Source organism: Hoplias malabaricus, chromosome 17 (genome assembly GCF_029633855.1).
Source record: "Hoplias malabaricus isolate fHopMal1 chromosome 17, fHopMal1.hap1, whole genome shotgun sequence".
Lineage (NCBI taxonomy): Eukaryota > Metazoa > Chordata > Actinopteri > Characiformes > Erythrinidae > Hoplias > Hoplias malabaricus.
In genome coordinates, this window is record NC_089816.1 from 35,852,206 (window position 1) to 35,874,285 (window position 22,080).

At 47.2% G+C, this 22,080-nt stretch overlaps 1 protein-coding gene across 1 annotated transcript; it reads left to right on the forward strand.

Annotated features, from left to right (window-relative positions):
- The first annotated feature begins 1,763 nt into the window (after positions 1-1,763).
- Positions 1,764-22,032, forward strand: sntb2 (syntrophin, beta 2). Its single transcript, XM_066649606.1, has 7 exons — positions 1,764-2,834; positions 14,440-14,635; positions 15,814-16,021; positions 17,034-17,176; positions 18,115-18,311; positions 19,537-19,727; positions 21,516-22,032. The coding sequence occupies exons 1-7, from the start codon at positions 2,243-2,245 to the stop codon at positions 21,606-21,608; spliced, it is 1,620 nt and encodes a 539-aa protein (XP_066505703.1). The 5' UTR covers positions 1,764-2,242; the 3' UTR covers positions 21,609-22,032.
- The last annotated feature ends 48 nt before the right edge of the window (positions 22,033-22,080 follow it).

A 22,080-nucleotide genomic window follows, 5' to 3' on the forward strand; every position in this document is an offset into this window, starting at 1 on the left:
CAACGAGGGAGGAGTGTCTCACAGAGTGGACAGAGAGTGGACACAGGGTTTGTAAACTCCAGCAGCACTGCTGTGTCTGATCCACTCTACACCAGCACCACACACACTAACACACCACCACCACGTCAGTGTCACTGCAGCGCTGAGAATGACCCACCACCACATCACACCTGCTCTGTGGGGGTCCTGAGCGCTGAGGGACAGGGGATAAAGAATCTTGGACATAGTTGTAATGTTATGACTAATGGGGGCATACTTTGGCACAAATTTAAAATGTTTGCAGTATATTTTCACAGTCTTTTAGTGAAAGAAAATGCAGTTTAATTTAAATATTGCATTTCATCCTTTTATAATCGGGTCTGTTGTACTGTTAGTGAACGTACAGTGGCCCTGTCTTAGAATGTAATGTGTCTGCATGAGTTTTACAGGTGCTCTCCTCTCAGCTGGAGCTGTAGTGTGAGGGAGGACTGAATGTGCTGCAGACTGTTGTTATAATGTTAGTGTCCAATGAGCGCTGACCGGTCCACAGCAGCAAATTGAGGCCAGAGTGTCTGTGTACAGCCCTGAGACCCTGAGAACCGATGTCCTATTGGCTATTTCAGGGCTGTAATCCAGCCCAAACCCAATCGGATGTCAGTTATAATGCTCTTATAGCTCAATAAATACAGCTGATACAAACACACACCCATCCACACACTGGCACTTTAACACTGGCTAAGTGACAACATTATTATTATTATTATTATTATTATTATTATTAAGGGATATCTATGTAATTACATGTTTCCTGGGACAGATTCAGAGCAAAAAAATACCAAATCACAGAACAGAGGTAAAATAACACACACATTCTCATGACTGTGTAAATCTCATCCTTTTGTTTTATATTAAAAAAAATCCTTGGACATGCCCCCTGTGCAGTGATTGGCTGTGAATTCAGATTCAGAAGCAGCCTAGGAATTATGAAACTGAAATCAGCTTCTTATCTGAATTTTCCATTCCACCTTAAAGATAAGAGGCAGCTGAGTAAGAATCAGAGGAGATTTGTGCAGCTTCATTCTTCTCTTTCATCATCAGTTTCATCCAAAAGAAACAGTTCAAGCAAATTCATTTAAACCCAGATAAAGACATTTGTCCAGGTCTGAGTCTTTCCAAACTCGTTTAGTGTGCTTTATAGGCACCTCAGTCAGTTTAATGTCATGTGTTAAAGGGTGACCATGTCCCCTATCTTCTACAAACTCTGCCTCTGGTTAATCATGGACCATGCGTTACGTACTTATTTGAAGTACATATTATTCTGATACTGAGTTTTAAAAGAGTGTGGTGTATAACTCGGGTACACCTGCCCCTCCCTCCTTATTGTTCATGAAAAGGCACTTGTAGAGGCTAAAGCTTCTATGTGTTCTACCTTTGAACACTTAATAATCATTTTCAGTTTCAGGGGAGGGGCTACTTCAGTGTGTTTCTGCTTGTGTTACGACATGTCAGAATCATAGTCAGAATCATGGTGGGAATACTTTAACCATCACATAGAAAAGTGTGTTTATTTGTTTGTTTGTTTTTTTAAATTTACAAAGTCTTGGTAACACCAGGGCTTCTTTTCTTCTCTTCTGTTGTAGAACGTATTGAGTGTATGCTAGACCTCCTCCTAAAGACACTCCCACAGGACACATGACTGCACACTGCCGGGCTACAGCTGGAGGAGTCCCAGAAATGCTGCACTAAAGAGGCGGCATCATTTTTCCTTGTGAGCCGTGTGAAGGACCCTGCACATGTGCAAATGAATACAAATACAGGCTGCAGAACACACACACACACATAAATTTAAAGGGATTGAAATGATTGGAGGGAGCTGTTTACAGTCCTGCGGCTGCCAGAGATAATATTATTATTGTTTTAATTACCAGTGGATTTGATTTGTTGATAACTGTTGGGTATTTTAACCAATAAAACAAAGACTTTTCTTGGCCACTAAACTCTCTAGAGTGGTAGGCAGAATGATTAGTAGCCAATCAAGGCGCAGGAGGGCGTGGCCTGTCCGGAAAACGGGTGGGTAAACACACACACGAACAGTTTCTCTAATTGACCAAGTGTGTTAGAGAAAGTGTGTGTGGGTGTGTCGAGGCTGAAGAGTTTGTGGAAGTAAAGAAGATTCCACTCAAACTGAGAGCTGGAGTGTTTAACTATGACCGCAGCCTGAGAGTGGCCGAGAATATTATTAGTAATAACAATATTATTAATAATGGCTATCTGGACCCGCGCGGATAAGAGCGGAGATTTGGATCTGCTGCTCCGGGAGCGCTGGGTGCGGGTCTCGGCCGAACTCACCCGGGACTCCCTCACCCTGAGTGCCGAGCTGGAGCTCAGAAACGGGCTGAGTAACGGAGACGACCTCGGCATCGAACAGAACCGCCTTCGGAACCAGAGCCCGGAGCTCCAGCCGAACCACGGACAGCTGAAGCCCGGTTACAGCAGCGGAGGCAGCCCGTGTGCGGGGAGACAGAGCCGAGATAACGGCGGCAGCTCGGAATACGGCAGCCCCGGCTCCAGCTTCAGCTCCAAGGACGGAGATCCAAGCCCCGGGGACAGCGTGCGGAGAGTGCGGGTAGTGAAGCAGGAATCCGGCGGGCTGGGGATAAGTATTAAAGGCGGCAGGGAGAACCGCATGCCCATCCTCATCTCTAAAATCTTCCCTGGTCTGGCGGCGGACCAAAGCCGGGCTCTGCGAGTCGGGGACGCAATTCTCTCCGTCAACGGCAGCGACCTCCGCCAAGCCACGCACGACCAGGCCGTGCAGGCGCTGAAGAAGGCGGGAAAGGAAGTGACGCTCGAGGGTGAGTGCTCTACGCTACACCGCGGACTCAGCGCGGCCTGCGGGGCTGCGTTCCAATAACAGATTTCACAGCGCTTAGTCCGCACTCTGAGCAACAGAAGCGGGTTCTAGATTGTTCTAGCTCTGGAGCTGTGCCAGTACGAGGGCAAATAATTGTTTTAGAACACTTTAGGCAACTTTCATCTTAGTTGTGTTGCAGAATGTAGAGTTCATAATGTGATGTAAAGTAACAGTGTACACAGGTAGTGTTTACTTGTGTTGTAGTGAACACTGAGATTCACTGAGATATCTAGTGTGTATTTGTGTTATAGAAGTAGAACATTTATCTCGTGTGCTTTAGTGTTACAGAACTAGAACTAGTGGCATTTTCCACTGCAGGGTCCCTACTGGACTCTACTTGTATTTTCCACTCCTCCACCAGGTGAATCAGGTCCTGGTCCTGGAAGCGGGTTCTTGTTTAGTGGCTGTTCTCTCGTGGTTCAGAGCGAGTCGAGTAGGGACTAAACCGTGGCGTGTAAACCTTGCAGAGCGCTGATCGTCCAGAGAGAGTCGTCACTCTACGCCACGCAACGCAGACGACCAGCACCAACTCTCCATCTGTAAAATCTCCAGCTGCAGCAGAGATCACGTTTGTTTTTATCCGACTCACGACGGCAGCTCGTAAAATGACGCCGTGGTCTTTTGAAGAGGTTCAAACGCTCCTTGGATCGGTGGCCGACGAAAGAATCCAGCGAGAGCTGGACGCTGCAATAAGGAAGGAACAAACTCTACTGATCTGTCTGAACTGATGACGGAGCTGTGTTCAGTCCCAAACAACAACAACACGCCGATACACCATGAGTAAACACCGCTTAACGTTACCACCGCCGTTGTTGTGGTCTCCAAAGACCACTGTTCCCCTTAGAGACGGGGTTAGAGACGACACTGATACATTTCAGGGGGGAGCTGTGGAAGTGGAAAACCAACCAGGGACCAATCAGAGAGTAGAGACCAGTAGAGTAGGAACCATGCAGTGGAAAACACCATTAATGTTCTCCTGCAAGCGTGTTGAACTGTCCAGTATCGTGTTAGCAATACACGTTGTCGTGTTGAAATGGAGTGGTAGTTGGCTTCAGGTCTCATAGGGAGTGTGTGCTGCTCACCATTCAGGTAGTAGGTGTGTGTAAAATAGCAGTGTGTGTGTGTTCTTGCCTGAAACAGTATTGTATTTAGTTAAAGAAGTTTACACAGAGTCATTGGTGCAAGGCAGGAACACACTCTCAACAGAAGGAGGAAACATCTCAAACCCACAACCTCCAGGACACTGGAGCTGTGACAGAGACACCACCTGCTGCTCCACTGTTTATAGATTAGTTTATTGATTAGTTTATAGATTAGTTTATTGATTAGTTTATTCAGTGCGATGATGAAGGGTGAGTGGAAGCTGGTGAATCCTATTTCTGTGCCGGTTTCTTCACAAAGGTCTCTGCCGTAATTATTCTGCTCCAGTTTCATGTTATTCAGGATCAAGGCCAGGAGTTCTGAATTAATCTCCGGGTTACACTGGTCCCTACAGGGGACGACCGACATAATACACAAGTAAGTGCAATAAAATAAGGCTAACGAATCCCAGAGAAATGGACACTAATTTGCTTCAATGACGCCAACATACAACAACACAAGTGAGGGCAGTAACACCTGTACTATAATAATTATTATTATTATAATTATTAGTGCTCCGGAAATACTGTGTCCTTAAAGTATTTGGCTGTAAAAGGTGAGTCACTGTTAGTGATGTTAGGATGTCATCTCGATTTGGAGTCTCTCCGTTGTCTCCAGATGGCGTTTCTCTGCCGTGAGCAGAGAGAGAGAAAGCCTAGCACCGGACCCAGACACTTTGTTTTTTTTTTTGCTTCGTGAACTCATCAGACTAGTTTCTAGTGCACAGACAGAGTGGAGAGCAGCATCTTCTGAATTTTAAAAGTTATTTAAATTGTCAGTAAATATATTATGAATAATTGGAGCCTTGCTACTGTAATTTAAACCTGTTCACGTCATTTTCAGGCTCTGAGCAAAAGCCATGTGTACTTCATTAGTCAAGATCACATGAAATGGCTCATGAAACGTAATAGAGGTCAGGTTTTATACATCAGCACATATGTCAAAGCAAAGTGGTTTGCCCGCGAATCAAAATTGCATTTTATGGATTTTATTTTATATTTACACCTTGGCTGTGTTGTTTGGACCAACGTTAGCTTTGATTACAGCATGAATTCATCGTGGCGTTCTGTGTACAACACTACAACATTTGTTTCCACACGGTGTGGCATTAACTTTTGGCCGACGTCTTGCTCTGATTTCAGGAGCGCGGAACCACTGCGGCACGTCCCCGAACGGTTCTCCAACGTTCTTCTTCTGCTGAGGGGAACTCAAAAGTTGTGCAGGAATGTGGCAGCTGGGTCTCAGCGTTTGTCCCTCTGCCTTCGTGTAGTTTATGTGTTTGTTTGTTTATTTATCTCTCGGCCTCTTTAACACACACACAGCGGACGGAGAGAGTCACTGTGGCCATAATGATGTTTACACATCCGCACCTTCTCAGTTCTCCTCCAGAATTCCAATGTGTTTGGGAATTTGATGCTCGGTGCATTCACTCTCTGGTCATTTTAGATCTCGTGTTGTTTATATTTCTGATCCTTGTGGTGACTTCCCCGTCTGATATTGGTGTTCTGATACTTTTCTCTGTGAATAACAGGCTTGGTGAATTCGTCTACAGAGAAAGAAGATAAATGTTGTGACATATTTGTTCCACATCAGTGAATCTTGCTGTAGCCTCACAGCCTTTTACAGCCTCCTCCTCTCTTCTGCATGCGCTGTTTCAGCTCTGTTCACTTTGCATCGCATTCAGACACAGAGAGAACACACCACACTCCTCACAGACAGTCACCCGGAGGAAACCCACACAGACACAGAGAGAACACACCACACTCCTCACAGACAGTCACCCGGAGGAAACCCACACAGACACAGAGAGAACACGCCACACTCCTCACAGACAGTCACCCGGAGGAAACCCACACAGACACAGAGAGAACACACCACACTCCTCACAGACAGTCACCCGGAGGAAACCCACACAGACACAGAGAGAACACACCACACTCCTCACAGACAGTCACCCGGAGGAAACCCACACAGACACAGAGAGAACACGCCACACTCCTCACAGACATTCACCCAGAGGAAACCCACGCAGACACAGGGAGAAGACACCACACTCCTCACAGACATTCACCCAGAGGAAACCCACGCAGACACAGAGAGAACACGCCACACTCCTCACAGACAGTCACCCGGAGGAAACCCACGCAGACACAGGGAGAACACACCACACTCCTCACAGACGGTCACCCGGAGGAAACTCATGCAGACACAGGGAGAACACACCACACTCCTCACAGACAGTCACCCGGAGGAAACCCACACAGACACAGGGAAAACACACCACACTCCTCACAGACAGTCACCCGGAGGAAACCCACACAGACACAGGGAGAACACACCACACTCCTCACAGACGGTCACCCAGAGGAAACCCACGCAGACACAGGGAGAACACACCACACTCCTCACAGACGGTCACCCAAAGGAAACCCACGCAGACACAGAGAGAACACGCCACACTCCTCACAGACAGTCACCCGGAGGAAACCCACGCAGACACAGAGAGAACACACCACACTCCTCACAGACGGTCACCCGGAGGAAACTCACGCAGACACAGGGAGAACACACTACACTCCTCACAGACGGTCACCCGGAGGAAACCCACACAGACACAGGGAGAACACACCACACTCCTCACAGACAGTCACCCGGAGGAAACCCACACAGACACAGGGAGAACACACCACACTCCTCACAGACAGTCACCCGGAGGAAACCCACACAGACACAGAGAGAACACACCACACTCCTCACAGACAGTCACCCGGAGGAAACCCACGCATACACAGGGAGAACACACCACACTCCTCACAGACATTCACCCAGAGGAAACCCACGCAGACACAGAGAGAACACGCCACACTCCTCACAGACAGTCACCCGGAGGAAACCCACGCAGACACAGGGAGAACACACCACACTCCTCACAGACGGTCACCCGGAGGAAACTCATGCAGACACAGGGAGAACACACCACACTCCTCACAGACAGTCACCCGGAGGAAACCCACACAGACACAGGGAGAACACACCACACTCCTCACAGACAGTCACCCGGAGGAAACTCATGCAGACACAGGGAGAACACACCACACTCCTCACAGACAGTCACCCAGAGGAAACCCACACAGACACAGGGAGAACACACCACACTCCTCACAGACAGTCACCCGGAGGAAACCCACACAGACACAGGGAGAACACACCACACTCCTCACAGACGGTCACCCAGAGGAAACCCACGCAGACACAGGGAGAACACACCACACTCCTCACAGACGGTCACCCAGAGGAAACCCACGCAGACACAGGGAGAACACACCACACTCCTCACAGACGGTCACCCGGAGGAAACCCACGCAGACTGGGACTTGAACCCAAAACCTCCAGGACCCTGGAGCTGTGTGACTGTGCCACAGTGTCGCCCATTAAGGCTACATGTTTAGTATATTTCATATTGTCACTGTCGGGGTCGGGGTGAACAGCGAGCGGCTCATTATCATTTAAAGGAACAGGTGCTGAAAGCGGGCGTTCTGAACAGGGGCTGTTTACACAGGGGGAGAACACTGCTGTGGGGCTCGTGGGGTTTGGACCAAAGCGGGTCACAGACGCTTCATTAAGAAACAGCACTGTGTTCCACTGTGGAGAAGAGGGGTGAATACATCACTTTTAAAGACGGTGTGAACCTTCTCCTGCACGGTGCTGTGTACAGAGGCTGGAGTGTATAACTCATGTGGGACTTGGTGTGCTGGCCTAATTAAAACGAGGGCTGAGCTGAGTGTCAGTTTTAATAAACTCTGTAATCAGAACAGGAGCATTGAGACCGCACAGCGAACCCAACTGAGAGAGGGGACAGAGAGGGGAGAGTGGAGCTGAGAGAGGGACAGTGGAGCTGAGAGAGGGGACAGTGAAGGGACAGTGGAGCTGAGAGAGGGGACAGTGAAGGGACAGTGGAGCTGAGAGAGGGGACAGTGAGGGGAGTGTGGAGCTGAGAGAGGGGACAGTGAGGGGAGAGTGGAGCTGAGAGAGGGGACAGTGGAGCTGAGAGAGGGGACAGTGAAGGGACAGTGGAGCTGAGAGAGGGGACAGTGGACCTAAGAGAGGACAGTGGAGCTGAGAGAGGGGACAGTGAAGGGACAGTGGAGCTGAGAGAGGGGACAGTGGAGCTGAGAGAGGGGACAGTGAAGGGACAATGGAGCTGAGAGAGGGGACAGTGAAGGGACAGTGGAGCTGAGAGAGGGGACAGTGAGCATAGGACGAACAACACACTAAGTTCCTGTGGGAAGGTTCTGCTGAGTCGGGGTTAGTGAGCGAGGCTGGGTTCTGTGGGTTGGAGTTTAAAGTCTATGGCTCTAATAAGGAACAGACGCTGACTCAGAAACTTTGGTCTGGAGCTCGGAAACATCAGCTTCCTCCGTGTTGAGGCCTTTTACACAGAGTAGGACTTCTTCACATGAAGAAAACTGGTGTGATTTTTACTGTAGTGGAAATCAGACGTGATGCCGCCTCAGCGCTCTGAAAGCATGGGAGCACGCTACAAGAAGAAGAAGAAGAAATGGAGTAATTCTGACGAGTTGTGTTAGGTCTCTTCTATGAGAAGTAACTAAGGGTTGTACAGTGTTTTTTTTTTATTATTTAAATAACTCACTGGAAGGGTCTATATCTAGTGGCAAAATCACTAAAGCCCAATTTATACTGAAGCAATAAGCCACAGGAGGCCGTGTGTTACAGCAAGTTTATCACAAGGAAGGTTGGTTTTTAATGCAATTGGTTTACGCTCAGAATCTCCATGTATTTTAAGGTGGAGCGGTGTGTGTGAGTAAGAAGCGACTGTATCTTTTAAGGTGGAGTGGTGTGTGTGAGTAAGAAGCGACTATTTTTTAAGGTGGAGCAGTGTGTGTGAGTAAGAAGCGACTGTATCTTTTAAGGTGGAGAGATGTGTGTGAGTAAGAAGCGACTGTATCTTTTAAGGTGGAGCGGTGTGTGTTAGTAAGAAGCGACTGTATCTTTTAAGGTGGAGCGGTGTGTGTTAGTAAGAAGCGACTGTATCTTTTAAGGTGGAGCGGTGTGTGTTAGTAAGAAGCCACTGTATCTTTTAATGTGGAGTGGTGTGTGTGAGTAAGAAGCAACTGTTTCTTTTAAGGTGGGGCGGTGTGTGTGAGTAAAAAGCGACTGTATTTTTTAAGGTGGAGCGGTGTGTGTGAGTAAGAAGCGACTGTATCTTGTTGGTGTCTGAAGTGTAAATTGTCTGTAAGGTGTTTATTCACTGTTTGAATTCCCACAGAAACTCATGTGTAACTCGAGCTGTTTAGTTTTGTAGCGCTTTCGCTCTGTGTTTACTTTCATGCAGTTAGCGCTCTCCTGAATTTAGAGTCAGTTCCACCTTAAGTAATGTAACTGTAACAGCAGAAATAAGTCAGTGTTACCCCCCTATGGAGCAGGAATAGAGCAACATCCTAATCTCGGTTGGTGCTTTTCAGCGTTTGGAGTCTCTCCGTTGTCTAAAAACCTCCAGATGTCGTTTCTCTGCCGTGAGCAGAGAGAGAGAAAGCCTAGCACCGGACCCAGACACTTTGTTTTTTTACCCATTTACAGACACTGGGGCTTCGTAAACGCATTACAGCGGTTTCCAGAGCAAACCGACTGCAGAGCAGCACACGGAAAGGACAAACACTCAGAGATGTATACACAGAGTTTTAGATTAAAATAGTGAACAGATGGCACAGAATCACAACACGGGTCAGAAACCTCGCAATTAGAGATTCTCCTCCAATCGGTCAGCCCTCGTCACACCTACTCGGATTTTATTCTTAGTGTAGTTGAAACTCCGGAATGAAATAAGCGTGAGTCGTGTCCCTGTGTCCCTCTAAAGTTCCTCGGCCTGGCGGTGTGTGCTCGGCAGTTTGAGGAGGTCAGGACAGAGCTGGACAGGACGGGGCACGCAGGAGGACACTGCATGAATAGAGCCTCTTGTTTCATTGTGCAATATTTAATTGGACACAAACAAGGGCCACAATGGACACAAGCTGCCAGGGTAAACCAGGCTTTGCTTTAGCAGTTTCAGGATGTGTCTTCAGCTTGCGGTTTCAGGGGGATTTTCAACCTCTGCATGCTACCACAATTACAGCAATGACTCAAAAGCAGCAGCAGCAGCAGCCTGCAGAGCGTAAGGCATAAGCACAGTAAAAACAACAACAGGTTTCAGGAGCTTGTTAATTCAGTCAGAGTATAAAACCTTAAAGAGGGACAGTTTTACCCCTTTAAACCCCACAGCAGTGTTCTCCCCCTGTTTCAGCACCTGTTCCTTTAAATGATAATGAGCCGCTCACTGTTCACCCCGACCCCGAGCGCACAGCAGTGAGGAGTGTTCTCCCCGCGTCTAAACAGACTGACACAGACCCTCTGTAACGTACACTGCACTACTCCCTGCCCCAGCCATTCACAGGCCTACAACACACACACACACACACACACACAAACCCTGACGGGTGCCTCAGTCAGTAGATTTCCAGCGTAGTCCTCATCTGTCTCCAACAATGACTTCATCCTCATCTCTCTGAGTGTCTGATTTCTTTCACAGAGGCCAGGTGTCGGTACATGGGTTTGTTTTGTACCTCGTCAGTCCCAAATGACCGGGGTTTTGTGGCTGAAGGAAGGTTTAGATCTGCAGAATTCTCCTTCAGCTGTAAAGGAAGTAACAAAACATCCCAATAATGAAGTTATTGTAAATAAATGATCCGTTTGTCCCGTAGTTTCCACACAAAAGACAGGACGGCTGCTGATTTCAAACAGTACGACAGTTGTGTTTGTTGGTGAAGATGTGATGTGACGTGATGAGATTCGTGTGCACTGTGTATGAACACATTCGGTGTGTGGTGTTGATGTTTCCCTGTTAACAATTCATTACTTAAAATCATGCTGATTCGTTTCATCACTGTTAATTTCTAGGGCGAGGCCCAGTGGCGCAGCAGGTAGTGTCTCTGTCACAGGGTCCTGGAGGGTGTGGGTTTGAGTCCCGCTCCGGGTGACTGTCTGTGAGGAGTGTGTTCTCTCTGTGTCTGCGTGGGTTTCCTCCGGGTGACTGTCTGTGAAGAGTGTGGTGTGTTCTCTCTGTGTCTGCGTGGGTTTCCTCCGGGTGACTGTCTGTGAGGAGTGTGGTGTGTTCTCCCTGTGTCTGCGTGGGTTTCCTCCGGGTGACTGTCTGTGAGGAGTGTGGTGTGTTCTCCCTGTGTCTGCGTGGGTTTCCTCCGGGTGACTGTGAGGAGTGTGGTGTGTTCTCTCTGTGTCTGTGTGGGTTTCCTCCGGGTGACTTTCTGTGAGGAGTGGGGTGTGTTCTCCCTGTGTCTGCGTGGGTTTCCTCCGGGTGACTGTCTGTGAGGAGTGGGGTGTGTTCTCCCTGTGTCTGCGTGGGTTTCCTCCGGGTGACTGTCTGTGAGGAGTGTGGTGTGTTCTCCCTGTGTCTGCGTGGGTTTCCTCCTTCCACTGACATTATTCACAATGTTCTTTGAATTTAGTGACAAAGTCCTGTACAGTGAGCTCTTTCAGACAGCATTCGGCACCAGTCGCAGTGTAACTGTGGGGCACAGATAAAATCGCTCAGTGTCGCCGTGCAGCAGGCGATGTGACGCTGGTGGCAGTGTCCAGCAACACACAGCAAGCAGCGCCCCCAAGTAGAGCGACCAGTGTAAGAGCAGGCTTTATTTATTCATGAAATGATCACAACCTTAACTTGACTTTTATCATTTATCAGAGCCTCTTTTTATAATTAAAATAAACCCTGAAATTACAAACCTACCGTGTTTATTTTGTTCATGTAACAATCACTGAACCTTATTTTTGACTTAAACGTCAACTGTAATTTGGGTATAATGTAATTTATCAAAAAAAAGTAACTGTTTAAACATTCACAGCAAATTTTATTTACACTTTCAGTTGAAACTTTAAAGAAGTCCAGACATTTTGAGAAAGGAACAAATCTGCAGTAGGAACCAAAGTGAGTGGAGCGGTTCTGAGGGAACGTGAAGACTGCTTTCTTATTGGTAGTCGCCGCCACATGTCACTGCTCATTTGCATAAAGGTGGGCGGAGCTAAGCTTCAACGTGTCTCTCAGCGTAGCCAAGTGTCTCTGACTCTCATTGAAAATGAATGACTTTGGGTTTTCATGAGGCTTTCGGGGCGCACGCTGTTAGAGCGTTAAACTCTGACAGACTGTACGGGGGGGCCATTTATATGGATTCACCTTAATAAAATTGGAATGGTTGGTGATATTCACTTCCTGTTTGTGGCACATTAGCATATGGGAGGGGGAAAACTTTTCAAGATGGGTGGTGACCATGGCGCCCATTTTGGATCCAACTTTTGTTTTTTCAATGGGAAGAGGGTCATGTGACACATCAAACTTATTGGGAATTTCACAAGAAAAACAATGGTGTGCTTGGTTTTAACGTAATTTTACTTTAAAAAAAAAACTTTATTCTTTCACGAGTTATTTACAGGAGAAACGAGTTATCCACAGGAGAAATGCTAGCACAGGCTTCCAGTGTCCGTAGTTTTTGGTTAATATCACCAACCATTCCCATTTTATTAAGGTGTATCCATATAAATGGCCCAGCCTGTAGATCCATGGCCACGCTTTAGTTTCCCAGCAGCACTCTGCTGCCAATGGCCTCCTATGTACCTTTCAGATGAGGCTAGGAAACCACCCCCTAACAGTTCCACAGTTCCACAGCCTGATGCTGGGGAGCTGTATTTCTCTCTCCTTAAACTGCCCTGAAAATAAAAGTCGAGTGCAAAGAGGAGTCTGTGTTGAGGTTAAATTGTTGTGTGTGTGTGTGTGTGTATGTGTGTGTGTGCTGAGGTTAAACACTGATGAGGGGCTCTAGTACTGGATAAAGAAAAACTGATCCGTTTTCCATTAAAGGAAAAATAGCTCAAATCTCTCTCTCTCTCTCACTCTCTCACACACTCACACACACACACAAACACACACACACTCACATGCGCCTGGTTTTCCTGCTAACACTTGAGCGTTTGAATTCAGATGCTGTTTTATCCTGCGGTGAGTGTTTGGCAGAGCGCAGTGAGCAGTAAACTCTACTCCAGCCCCTTCCCTCTGTGGCGCTGCTGGACTGTAAGTGGGCTTTGGGCTTGGTCCTGAACATTGGTTCCTCAAACCGGTGTCAGTCCAGCTGCTGATTCTGCAGAGCATCGCCCCAAGGCCAGCAGCGGTTTCTGTTTGTGCAGTAAACCGAGCAGAGGAAAGAGAAACAGAAACAGAGCCGGAGCTGTTATTAGGAGCAGTGTTCAGAGCTGAATACAGTCACTGAATACAGACTTACGACTGAACTCAGGTCTTATGTAAATAATTAATCTCACTGGATACAGACCGCCCCAAAGTGCTAAAGCCCTAAAGATTTCAGAAACCTGAGGCTGAAGTCTTAAAGGCTCATGCTACAAAGAATGCAGCTCTATCATGATCTCAGAATCAAAACACTTTAACTGAAGACAAGGCAAAGTTTATTTATAGAGCAACTTTTGTACTCAGTGGCTTTAAATTCATTCATTCATTCATTGTCTGTTACCCTTATCCAGTTCAGGGTCGCGGTGGGTCCGGAGCCTACCCGGAATCACTGGGCGCAAGGCGGGAACACACCCTGGAGGGGGCGCCAGTCCTTCACAGAGTGACACACACTCACACCTACGGACACTTTTGAGTCTCCAATCCACCTACCAACGTGTGTTTTTCTTTGGTACGAGCTGCTGGAGTCACTCGGTCCGCTGCCGTGTTTAGGTTCTCCTCCGTGTGGCTGATTGGACGAGGCAGAGTCACGTGACTACAGCGCAGTAGTGTGGTTTTAAAGGGAGAGTACCTGAACACACAGCAGGGGCATAACAGAATTAAAAAGAACCTTGATACAATTGATATAGACAAGGGTATGTCGATTAGAACTCTTCGATTTCAAAGGCACAGGGGAACAGTGTTTTGAATTGAAGCCGCAGTGTTTTGAATTGAACTGTGGACTGGGGGAGTCCAGTAAGGAGACTGCAGTTGTCCAGCTGCTGGAGATGAATGGGTTAATGCTGACCGATGCAGGGAGAGTCTGTGATGGCAGTGATTCTGATCAATGTTGTGATTTTAAATTATGATCATTTCTTATAAGTAAAGAACCAGGTCTGTGTTTCTAACCAAGACCAGTAAGACCCAGCTATAACTCCGAGCGCTGAGTGTGGTCAGTTGTGGTTGTGATCATGTCCAGAGCTCGGTGTCCAGCTGTCTCTGACGGGTCTAGTACCACTCTTTGGGACCTTTACCCTTGGTTTATTTGAGTGACTGGTCTAATATGAGTCTGTTGGATTGGACCTGAATATACGTAGTAACCAAATGTAAATGTGTGTTTCCACAGTGAAGTATATCCGGGAGGTGTCCCCCCTGTTTAAAAAGCCCTCCATACTGGCGGAGCTGCCCTGGGACGGCCCGTGGTCTACGTCCTACAGCACTGAGGAGTCCCCAAAGCACAGTGGGGGCAAGGACAGGAAGGTCATTCCCCTCAAAATGAGCTTCATTTGCAGAAACCTCACAATGCCCGACCTGGAGAACAGGTAAGCAGCACGTTTAGAAACTAATGGCACTTTTCCACTGCATGCCACCTACACTACTGGACTCTACTGTGTTCTACTGGACTCTACCGGACTCTACTGTCTTCTACTGGACTTTACTAGACTCTACCGGACTCTACTGTGTTCTACTGGACTTTACTGAACTGTACTGTGTTCTACTGGACTCTACTGTGTTCTACTGTACTCTACCGGACTCTACTGTGTTCTACTGGACTTTACTGTGTTCTAATGTGTTCTACTGGACTCTATTGTGTTCCACTGGACTCTACTGTGTTCTACTGGACTTTACTGGACTCTACTGTGTTCTACTAGACTCTACCGGACTCTACTGATCTACTGTGTTCTACTGATCTCTACTGTACTCTACTGTGTTCTACTGGTCTCTACTGGTCTTTGATCTACTGTGTTTTACCGGACTCTGCTGGATTCTACTGTGTTCTACTGGCCTCTACTGTGTTCTACTGATCTCTATTGGACTCTACTGTGTTCTACTGGACTCTACTGATCTCTACTGGATTCTACTGTGTTCTGCTGCACTCTACTGGTCTCTACTGTGTTCTACTGGACTCTACTGTGTTCTACTGTGTTCTACTGGACTTTACTGTGTTCTACTGGACTCTACTGTGTTCTACTGGTTTCTACTGTGTTCTGCTGGCCTCTACTGTGTTCTACTGATCTCTATTGGACTCTACTGTGTTCTACTGGACTCTACTGATCTCTACTGGATTCTACTGTGTTCTGCTGCACTCTACTGGTCTCTACTGTGTTCTACTGGACTCTACTGTGTTCTACTGTGTTCTACTGGACTTTACTGTGTTCTACTGGACTCTACTGTGTTCTACTGGTTTCTACTGTGTTCTGCTGCACTCTACTGGTCTCTACTGTGTTCTACTGGACTCTACTGTGTTTGTTCTACTGGTCTCTACTGGACTCTACTGTGTTCTACTGGACTCTACTGGACTCTATTGGTCTTTGATCTACTAGCGTTTGAACCTCTTCAAAAGACCACGGCGTCATTTTACGAGCTGCCGTCGTGAGTCGGATAAAAACAAACGTGATCTCTGCTGCAGCTGGAGATTTTACAGATGGAGAGTTGGTGCTGGTCGTCTGCGTTGCATGGCCAATTTTACCTGATGTGGTGTGTGTGTGTGTGTGTGCAGGTTGTTGGAGCTACACTCTCCTGACGGACAGCACGCTGTGGTCTTGCGCTGTAAAGATGGAGCCAGCGCTCACTCCTGGTTCACAGCCGTTCACACCAACATCGCCGCTCTTCTGCCACACACACTCACACACATCAACAGCTTTCTCAACTCCGCCAGCTCCAGCACACACACTCAGCTCAAGCACATTGGCTGGCTGGCAGAACAGGTAAACACACACACACACACACACACACACACAGCTTGCTTTGGTCCCAACCCCACGAGCCCCACAGCAGTGTTCTCCCCCTGTGTAAACAGCCCCTGTTCAGAACGCCCGCTTTCAGCACCTGTTCCTTTAAATGATAATGAGCCGCTCTCTGTTCACCCCGACCCCGAGCGCACAGCAGTGAGGAGCGAGGAGCAGAAGCTCTGGTTTTTAGCCATTTTCACTCTGTTCTCTTTCTTCTCCGGGTTCTAAAATCTCTGAACTTGCACCATGTTTTCTGACTGGGGTCTTGTTTCACAGTGTGTGGGTTGGTGGCCCCCAGATTCATGCACTGAAGAAGGCAGTTTTTTGATAAATGTCGTGTAAGTCCCTATTCCCTTCATAGTTCACTTTGTAAGTTGTGGAATAATTGCTTCTACACTCTCAGGGACTGGTGATGACTAAATTAACCTCAAGTAGCACCTTCATGCACCGTGTCTTTCACGTAACTCACACTGCTGTGTGTATATATCACATAAAACCAGGCCTGGAGTAAATGGACTGGAGCGTAGGACGGCGCAGCAGTGGTGATAGTGGTGTGTTGGTGCAGAGTGTGTAAATATTTTGAAGTGGGCAGCATAAAGGGGTGGAGGCAGGAAATACTTACAAAGTGGGAACAAAGGAAACTGGCTTTGTGTTAACTGTTTCCTGTGGTCCCAGTACACACACACACACACACACACACACATACTATAAACCCTGTGCTGCCGTCCACAACTGATTGTCCTAGAGGGTGTATAGTGTCCCGTTTCTCAGATTTAAAGTGATGCTCACTAGCTCCTTGTATTACTCCCTTGCTGTTACTCTATTACTGTCCCCAGGGCTCTAGGGCTCTGCTGGTTCTTGGCGTCACTGATCGCGTGTTTTGGACATTATTAAGGGCTTTTATCTGTAAACAGAGCCTGCTGTGTTTACGTGTGCACTGCTGCTGCTGCTGATGATGATGATGATGATGAAGTAAATGTATGTTTAGATTCCTCTGGACGCAGGACGTCACCAGTTCAGACCCATTGTCGTGGCCGTAACGGAGAAGGACATCCTGCTCTTCGATTCAGTGCCGTGGACACGAGAGGCCTGGAGCACACCCCTGATCACACACCCTCTGTTAGCAACCAGGTACACACACACACACACACACACACACTGTGATGTATTATTACCAGGTTCACACTACCTTCTCTGCACCTTTCGCACTTCTCAACTTTTACTCTTTTGCTTTTCCACCGCCCAAATCTGGTCCTTGTTCAGTCACTGTTCTCTTACGGTTCTATTCGAGTCGAGGTGTAAACCCTGCAGAGCTCTGATTGGCCAGAGACCTGTCAATCACCGGGAAACACTGAGCTCCAGCACAAACTCACCGCTTGTAAAATCTCTGAAGTTACAGCACCGTTCACATTAGTTTTTATCCGACTCTCAGCAGCAGCTTTAGTAACGTTCCAGCGAACGTTCCTGTTGGAGAGTTTTGAGACGACACATGCTCCATTTGGTGGGGGAGCTGTTGGAGCAGAAACACAACCAGCTAAAAGCTTCGAGTCTCTCCAGTCCCATGTCCTGTGTTTCTGTCTTCCACACTACAGTCAATGCCTTCCCTTAGTGTGTACTGCGTTACCGTTCCCTTCAGTTATAAACCAGTTCAGGGCCAGGGGGCAACATTCAACCCAGGTTCTGAGAGTACAGTATACAGCAGTAATCACTAAGGACTTAATAAATAAACACAGAACAGGAGCAGACACAGCACAGAGGGTGTAGGTCTAGGTCTAAGTCCTTTCTCGCGTTCTGATTGGCTGTAACTGGTCTCAGTGTCGGGCTCAACACCTTTCACACTCCCGGAGTTAGAGTCACAGACGGGTCCGATATTTCACTTGCAGAATCGGTGATCACTCGGCGAGCTCTCGGATCAGAACCGTGTCTTTCAGAGGTTCACACCCAGCGACTGAGTCAGAGCCGAGGGCTTCTCTGTGACTGGAGAACGTAGTGTGAACCTGAGCATAAACACAATCCTAATCACGAGGAGAATAATGAATGACGGCGTACGTTTCTCTGTTCCTCTGAAGGCTGGTTCACTCCGGCAGCAGTGGCACCGCTCCATCTTCGGGGGCAGATCTCCTGTTTTGTACTCGTTCAGGGACCAGTCGCGGAGTGGAGAGTCATGTTTTCCGGGTGGAGACGCACTGGGATCTGTCGTCCTGGACCCGGGCGCTGGTGCAGGGGTGTCACGCCGCTGCCGAAATCATCAAAGAGGTCTCCATAGGTGAGTGTGGGTCCGGTGGGTGCTGCTCTGAGGAGGAATGCTGCCGCTGTTAGTCTCTGACACACATTTACGTCTGATTTAAAACCAGAACCACACACTGGAACCAGCTGCATGTGTAAATATGGATCTGTACAAATGAGTGATTTATTTAGATATTTGGAAATGTTAGACACAAACGATTCATAAATTCACATTTGATTCACGTGAAAATGAAATGAAACGATTCATATTTGATTAAATGCAAATACATTTTCCTATCATTCCTCAGTCTTCTGAAGTCCCATGACGGCACTAAAACATAAGCCATGTCTGAAATGTGTGCTCCAGAGTCTGTGTAAGAGATTATTAACTGATTGATAACTGAGAGCTGTGTGGAATAATGGAGAACCACTGAGAGGAACTCAAAAGAGGAACACGTCCCACTCCCGTCGACCCTCGAAAAAAATGAAAACGTGATGAAGAACTGTGTACAACAAAAGAAAAGAAATGATCTGTGATTGGACGGAGGTGTAGTGCGTAACCAAATGAACTCGTGACTGAAGTCTATCGTGGTGTGTGAGTGAGTTAAAGGAACATGTCCCAGCTCAGTGCTTTAGCCTCCGCAAGTGCCTTTTCATTAACAGTCAGAGAGAAGATGTTGGGACAAGGACAGTGTGAGTGATATCAATGATATCGATGTAATAGCGTCCACTGGGAATGAGTGTGTGGTTTATTTGAATATGTTTTAACAGAATATTAAAGTGACTGATATTAAATCTGCGGTGCTTATAATTCGCCCGATACGAGTTTAGAAAGGTCCCCTGTGAAATATGTTGTAGCGCTTACTGTAGTGTGTTGACTGAGTTCTTGGGGAAAGGGTTAATAATATGACACACTTTGGTGTGTGGAGTGTAATAAGAAGAGTACTAAGTGTGTAATAAAATCTTTATGAATCTGGCTTGGAGTTCTGTCGGAGCCGAGAGGAGAAATACACTGAGTCAGAAGCTGCTGGAAGAGGAACAGGGTCAGTTTCGTTTTTCCTCTCCACCGCATCGGACAATACTGGCACAAAAACGACTGGAAATGTTCCTCTGACCAGTGTGTCACACACACACACACACCCAGGCCACAAAGTCCGAGCTCTTTGGACGTCACTCAGGGCTGCTGGTTTTAATGTTATGGCTGATTGGTGTAAGTTAATGGTTGTGGGCTGCTTTAATATAACTGTGTGTGTGTGTGTGTGTAGGCTGTGTGTTGAACAGGCAGGACGTGCGGTTAGTGCTGCACTACGACCGGGGATTCACAGTGCTGCGAGACAGCGGCGAGCCTGCGGGAGGCGCTCTGCTCTTCCACTACCCCTTTGAGAAGCTGAAGATGTCTGCGGACGATGGAGTCCGGAACCTGTACCTGGATTTCGGGGGTCCGGAGGGAGAGCTGGTACTGCTGATAAAATCAATCACTCTATTAAGCCTTGTTCGGACGGGATTAGTATTCCGAGGGGAGCTGGGGTCAGTAGAGTTTATGGTGGAGTCCCAGTGGATAAGTTATCACGGTGATGATGGGAGGGGCTACGCGATTCACGCACTGCCGTCACACGGTGTGGATCAGACACAGCAGAGCTACTGGAGTTTTTAGACTGTCCCAACTGTTCTGATATCAGCCCTCACACCAAAAACATACAGCCCTCGACTTTATTTTCTAGTCCTTCACCACAGATAACGGGCGAGAAGTTTGTAAAAACTTTACTAATTCTTCACACAGTTATTACAACCGCTATTATAAACCGGTTAATGGTAACGACACGCGCTCAAAACACGTGTGGAGGTTTCTAGTGTGGACAGAACATCTACAGGTCGTTTGTGGATTTAATCGCAGTGTGTCCTTCAGCCGCTAAACTTTTACTTAAACCTATATTTCACTAAACACCTCCTTCAGCTCCTCCTCCGCTCTCGAGAAAAGCGGTGAAAAACTACTTTAACCCGGAATATGACGTGTTATTCCCCCACATTTCAATTCAAACAGGGGTCGTTTTTACTGCTCGTTTTACAGTAGGTAAAGGGCTCAGGAGTCTTTCCTGAAACGGGAACGTGCACTCCAGGAAAATGACTGAGATGGAGTATTCGGACGGGATTAAAATTGCTGAGACACTCCGGTAATTACTTTACACCCACGTCCCACAGGGAAGACTAACCTCGTTCAATTAGAGCTTTACTGTCTATTACTGTCTGGTAGCATCAGATTTATAATGTATTCGCTGATTTACTAACACCAACGCTGCTGATTAAATGAGTGTTTCTGTACTTCAGCCTGTCTTTGTAGACATCAGTGTGTCATTCGTACATTCATTCACTCACTCACTCATTAAATCGTATCATTAAATGTAACTCTACGATTATCCTGTTTTTAATCTTATTAGTTTGTTTATATATTTCTTTATTGTTGATTATAAACCTGGCAAACTTGTAACATTTCTTTCTCTCGTTCCTTCTTGCCGCCTCCTTTTTTTTGTTTTATTTAATTTCTTTATTCTTCTTCACATCTTTCTTTCTCATTTTCTCTGGACTCCATCGTTGTCCAGTACTCGACTAAACACTGATACCGAGGGCGAGGTTCCTGGTCCTACACCTCGCATTAATGTGTGTGTGTGTGTGTGTGGGATATCCAGATTGTATCTGGATAAACTTGAGCCAGGTTCTGTTTAGACTCCTCCCAAGTGGCAGACGAGATCTGATCTTACTTTCCCCAAAAAACAACACACATCATTTCCCTTCTCCTTCCCGACCACTGCTGTAAACCTGGTTCCTCTCGTCTGTGAGCAGCTGCTCTGTTCAGAGGGGAGTCCGGACAGCGAGGAGAACTGTGGCTGGTTTCACAGACGCAGAGCAGTGGTCTTCTTTCACGTACGACGCTAGACATTCAGTGCTTTTGAAAAGTGCGTCTTGTTTGTGTTTAAACTTGCCCTCTTCATGCAGCTCTTAGACGTTTTCACTCACAGACACACAGGAATTTCACCACGAACTCGCTCACATTTAGGTCCTGGTCCACTAGAGGGGGCTGTTTAGTGCTTCACATCAAATAAAGCTCTTTCCAGACCTGAGTTTTGTGGTAGAACGTTGTTCTCCGGTTAAACATTTAGTTTGATATTAAATCTGGGGAACATTTACTGACAATGCTTTATTTAATCAGTAATTAATGTTTAATTGTGTGTGTGTGTGTGTGTTGCAGGTATTTGATCTTCACTCCAGTCCCAAGCCCGTGGTGTTTGTTCTGCACTCGTTTCTCTCGGCGAAGCTCACGCGGATGGGCCTGCTGACGTGAGAGAGCAGTGGGGATGAGGAGAGGCGTCCGGTTTCAGTGAAATATTCCCTCTTTACACTCGTATAACTCAGCCTTCCATATAATGGAATATTTTATTGGAATATTTTAAAGGATTCGCTTCTGTTCTATTTACACAGACCATTGTTACCACTGTGTCTCTGTGGACGTGTGTAAACACAAGTGTGTGCTCTTGTAGCTGTGAGAAATTTTGTGAACCCTTGAGAAATATGCACTCGGACCAAACACTCACATTCAATCACAGTGTGAGGTCTTTACTGAGCAGGGGTCTTTATTGGTCAGAAGTCGCAGAGGTCTTTACTGAGCAGGGGTCTTTACTGGTCAGAGGTCGCAGAAGTCTTTACTGAGCAGGGGTCTGTACTGGTCAGAGGTCGCAGAGGTCTTTACTGGTCAGAGGTCGCAGAGGTCTTTACTGAGCAGAGGTCGCAGAGGTCTTTACTGAGCAGAGGTCGCA

Bases quoted from the DNA above. Each gene is read 5' to 3' on its own strand.
- sntb2 (XM_066649606.1), top strand. From the start codon at position 2,243: ATGGCTATCTGGACCCGCGCGGATAAGAGCGGAGATTTGGATCTGCTG. The intron at 2,835-14,439 runs GTGAGTGCTCTA...GTGTTTCCACAG, and splicing joins AAAGGAAGTGACGCTCGAGG to TGAAGTATATCCGGGAGGTG. The intron at 18,312-19,536 runs GTGAGTGTGGGT...GTGTGTGTGTAG, and splicing joins CATCAAAGAGGTCTCCATAG to GCTGTGTGTTGAACAGGCAG.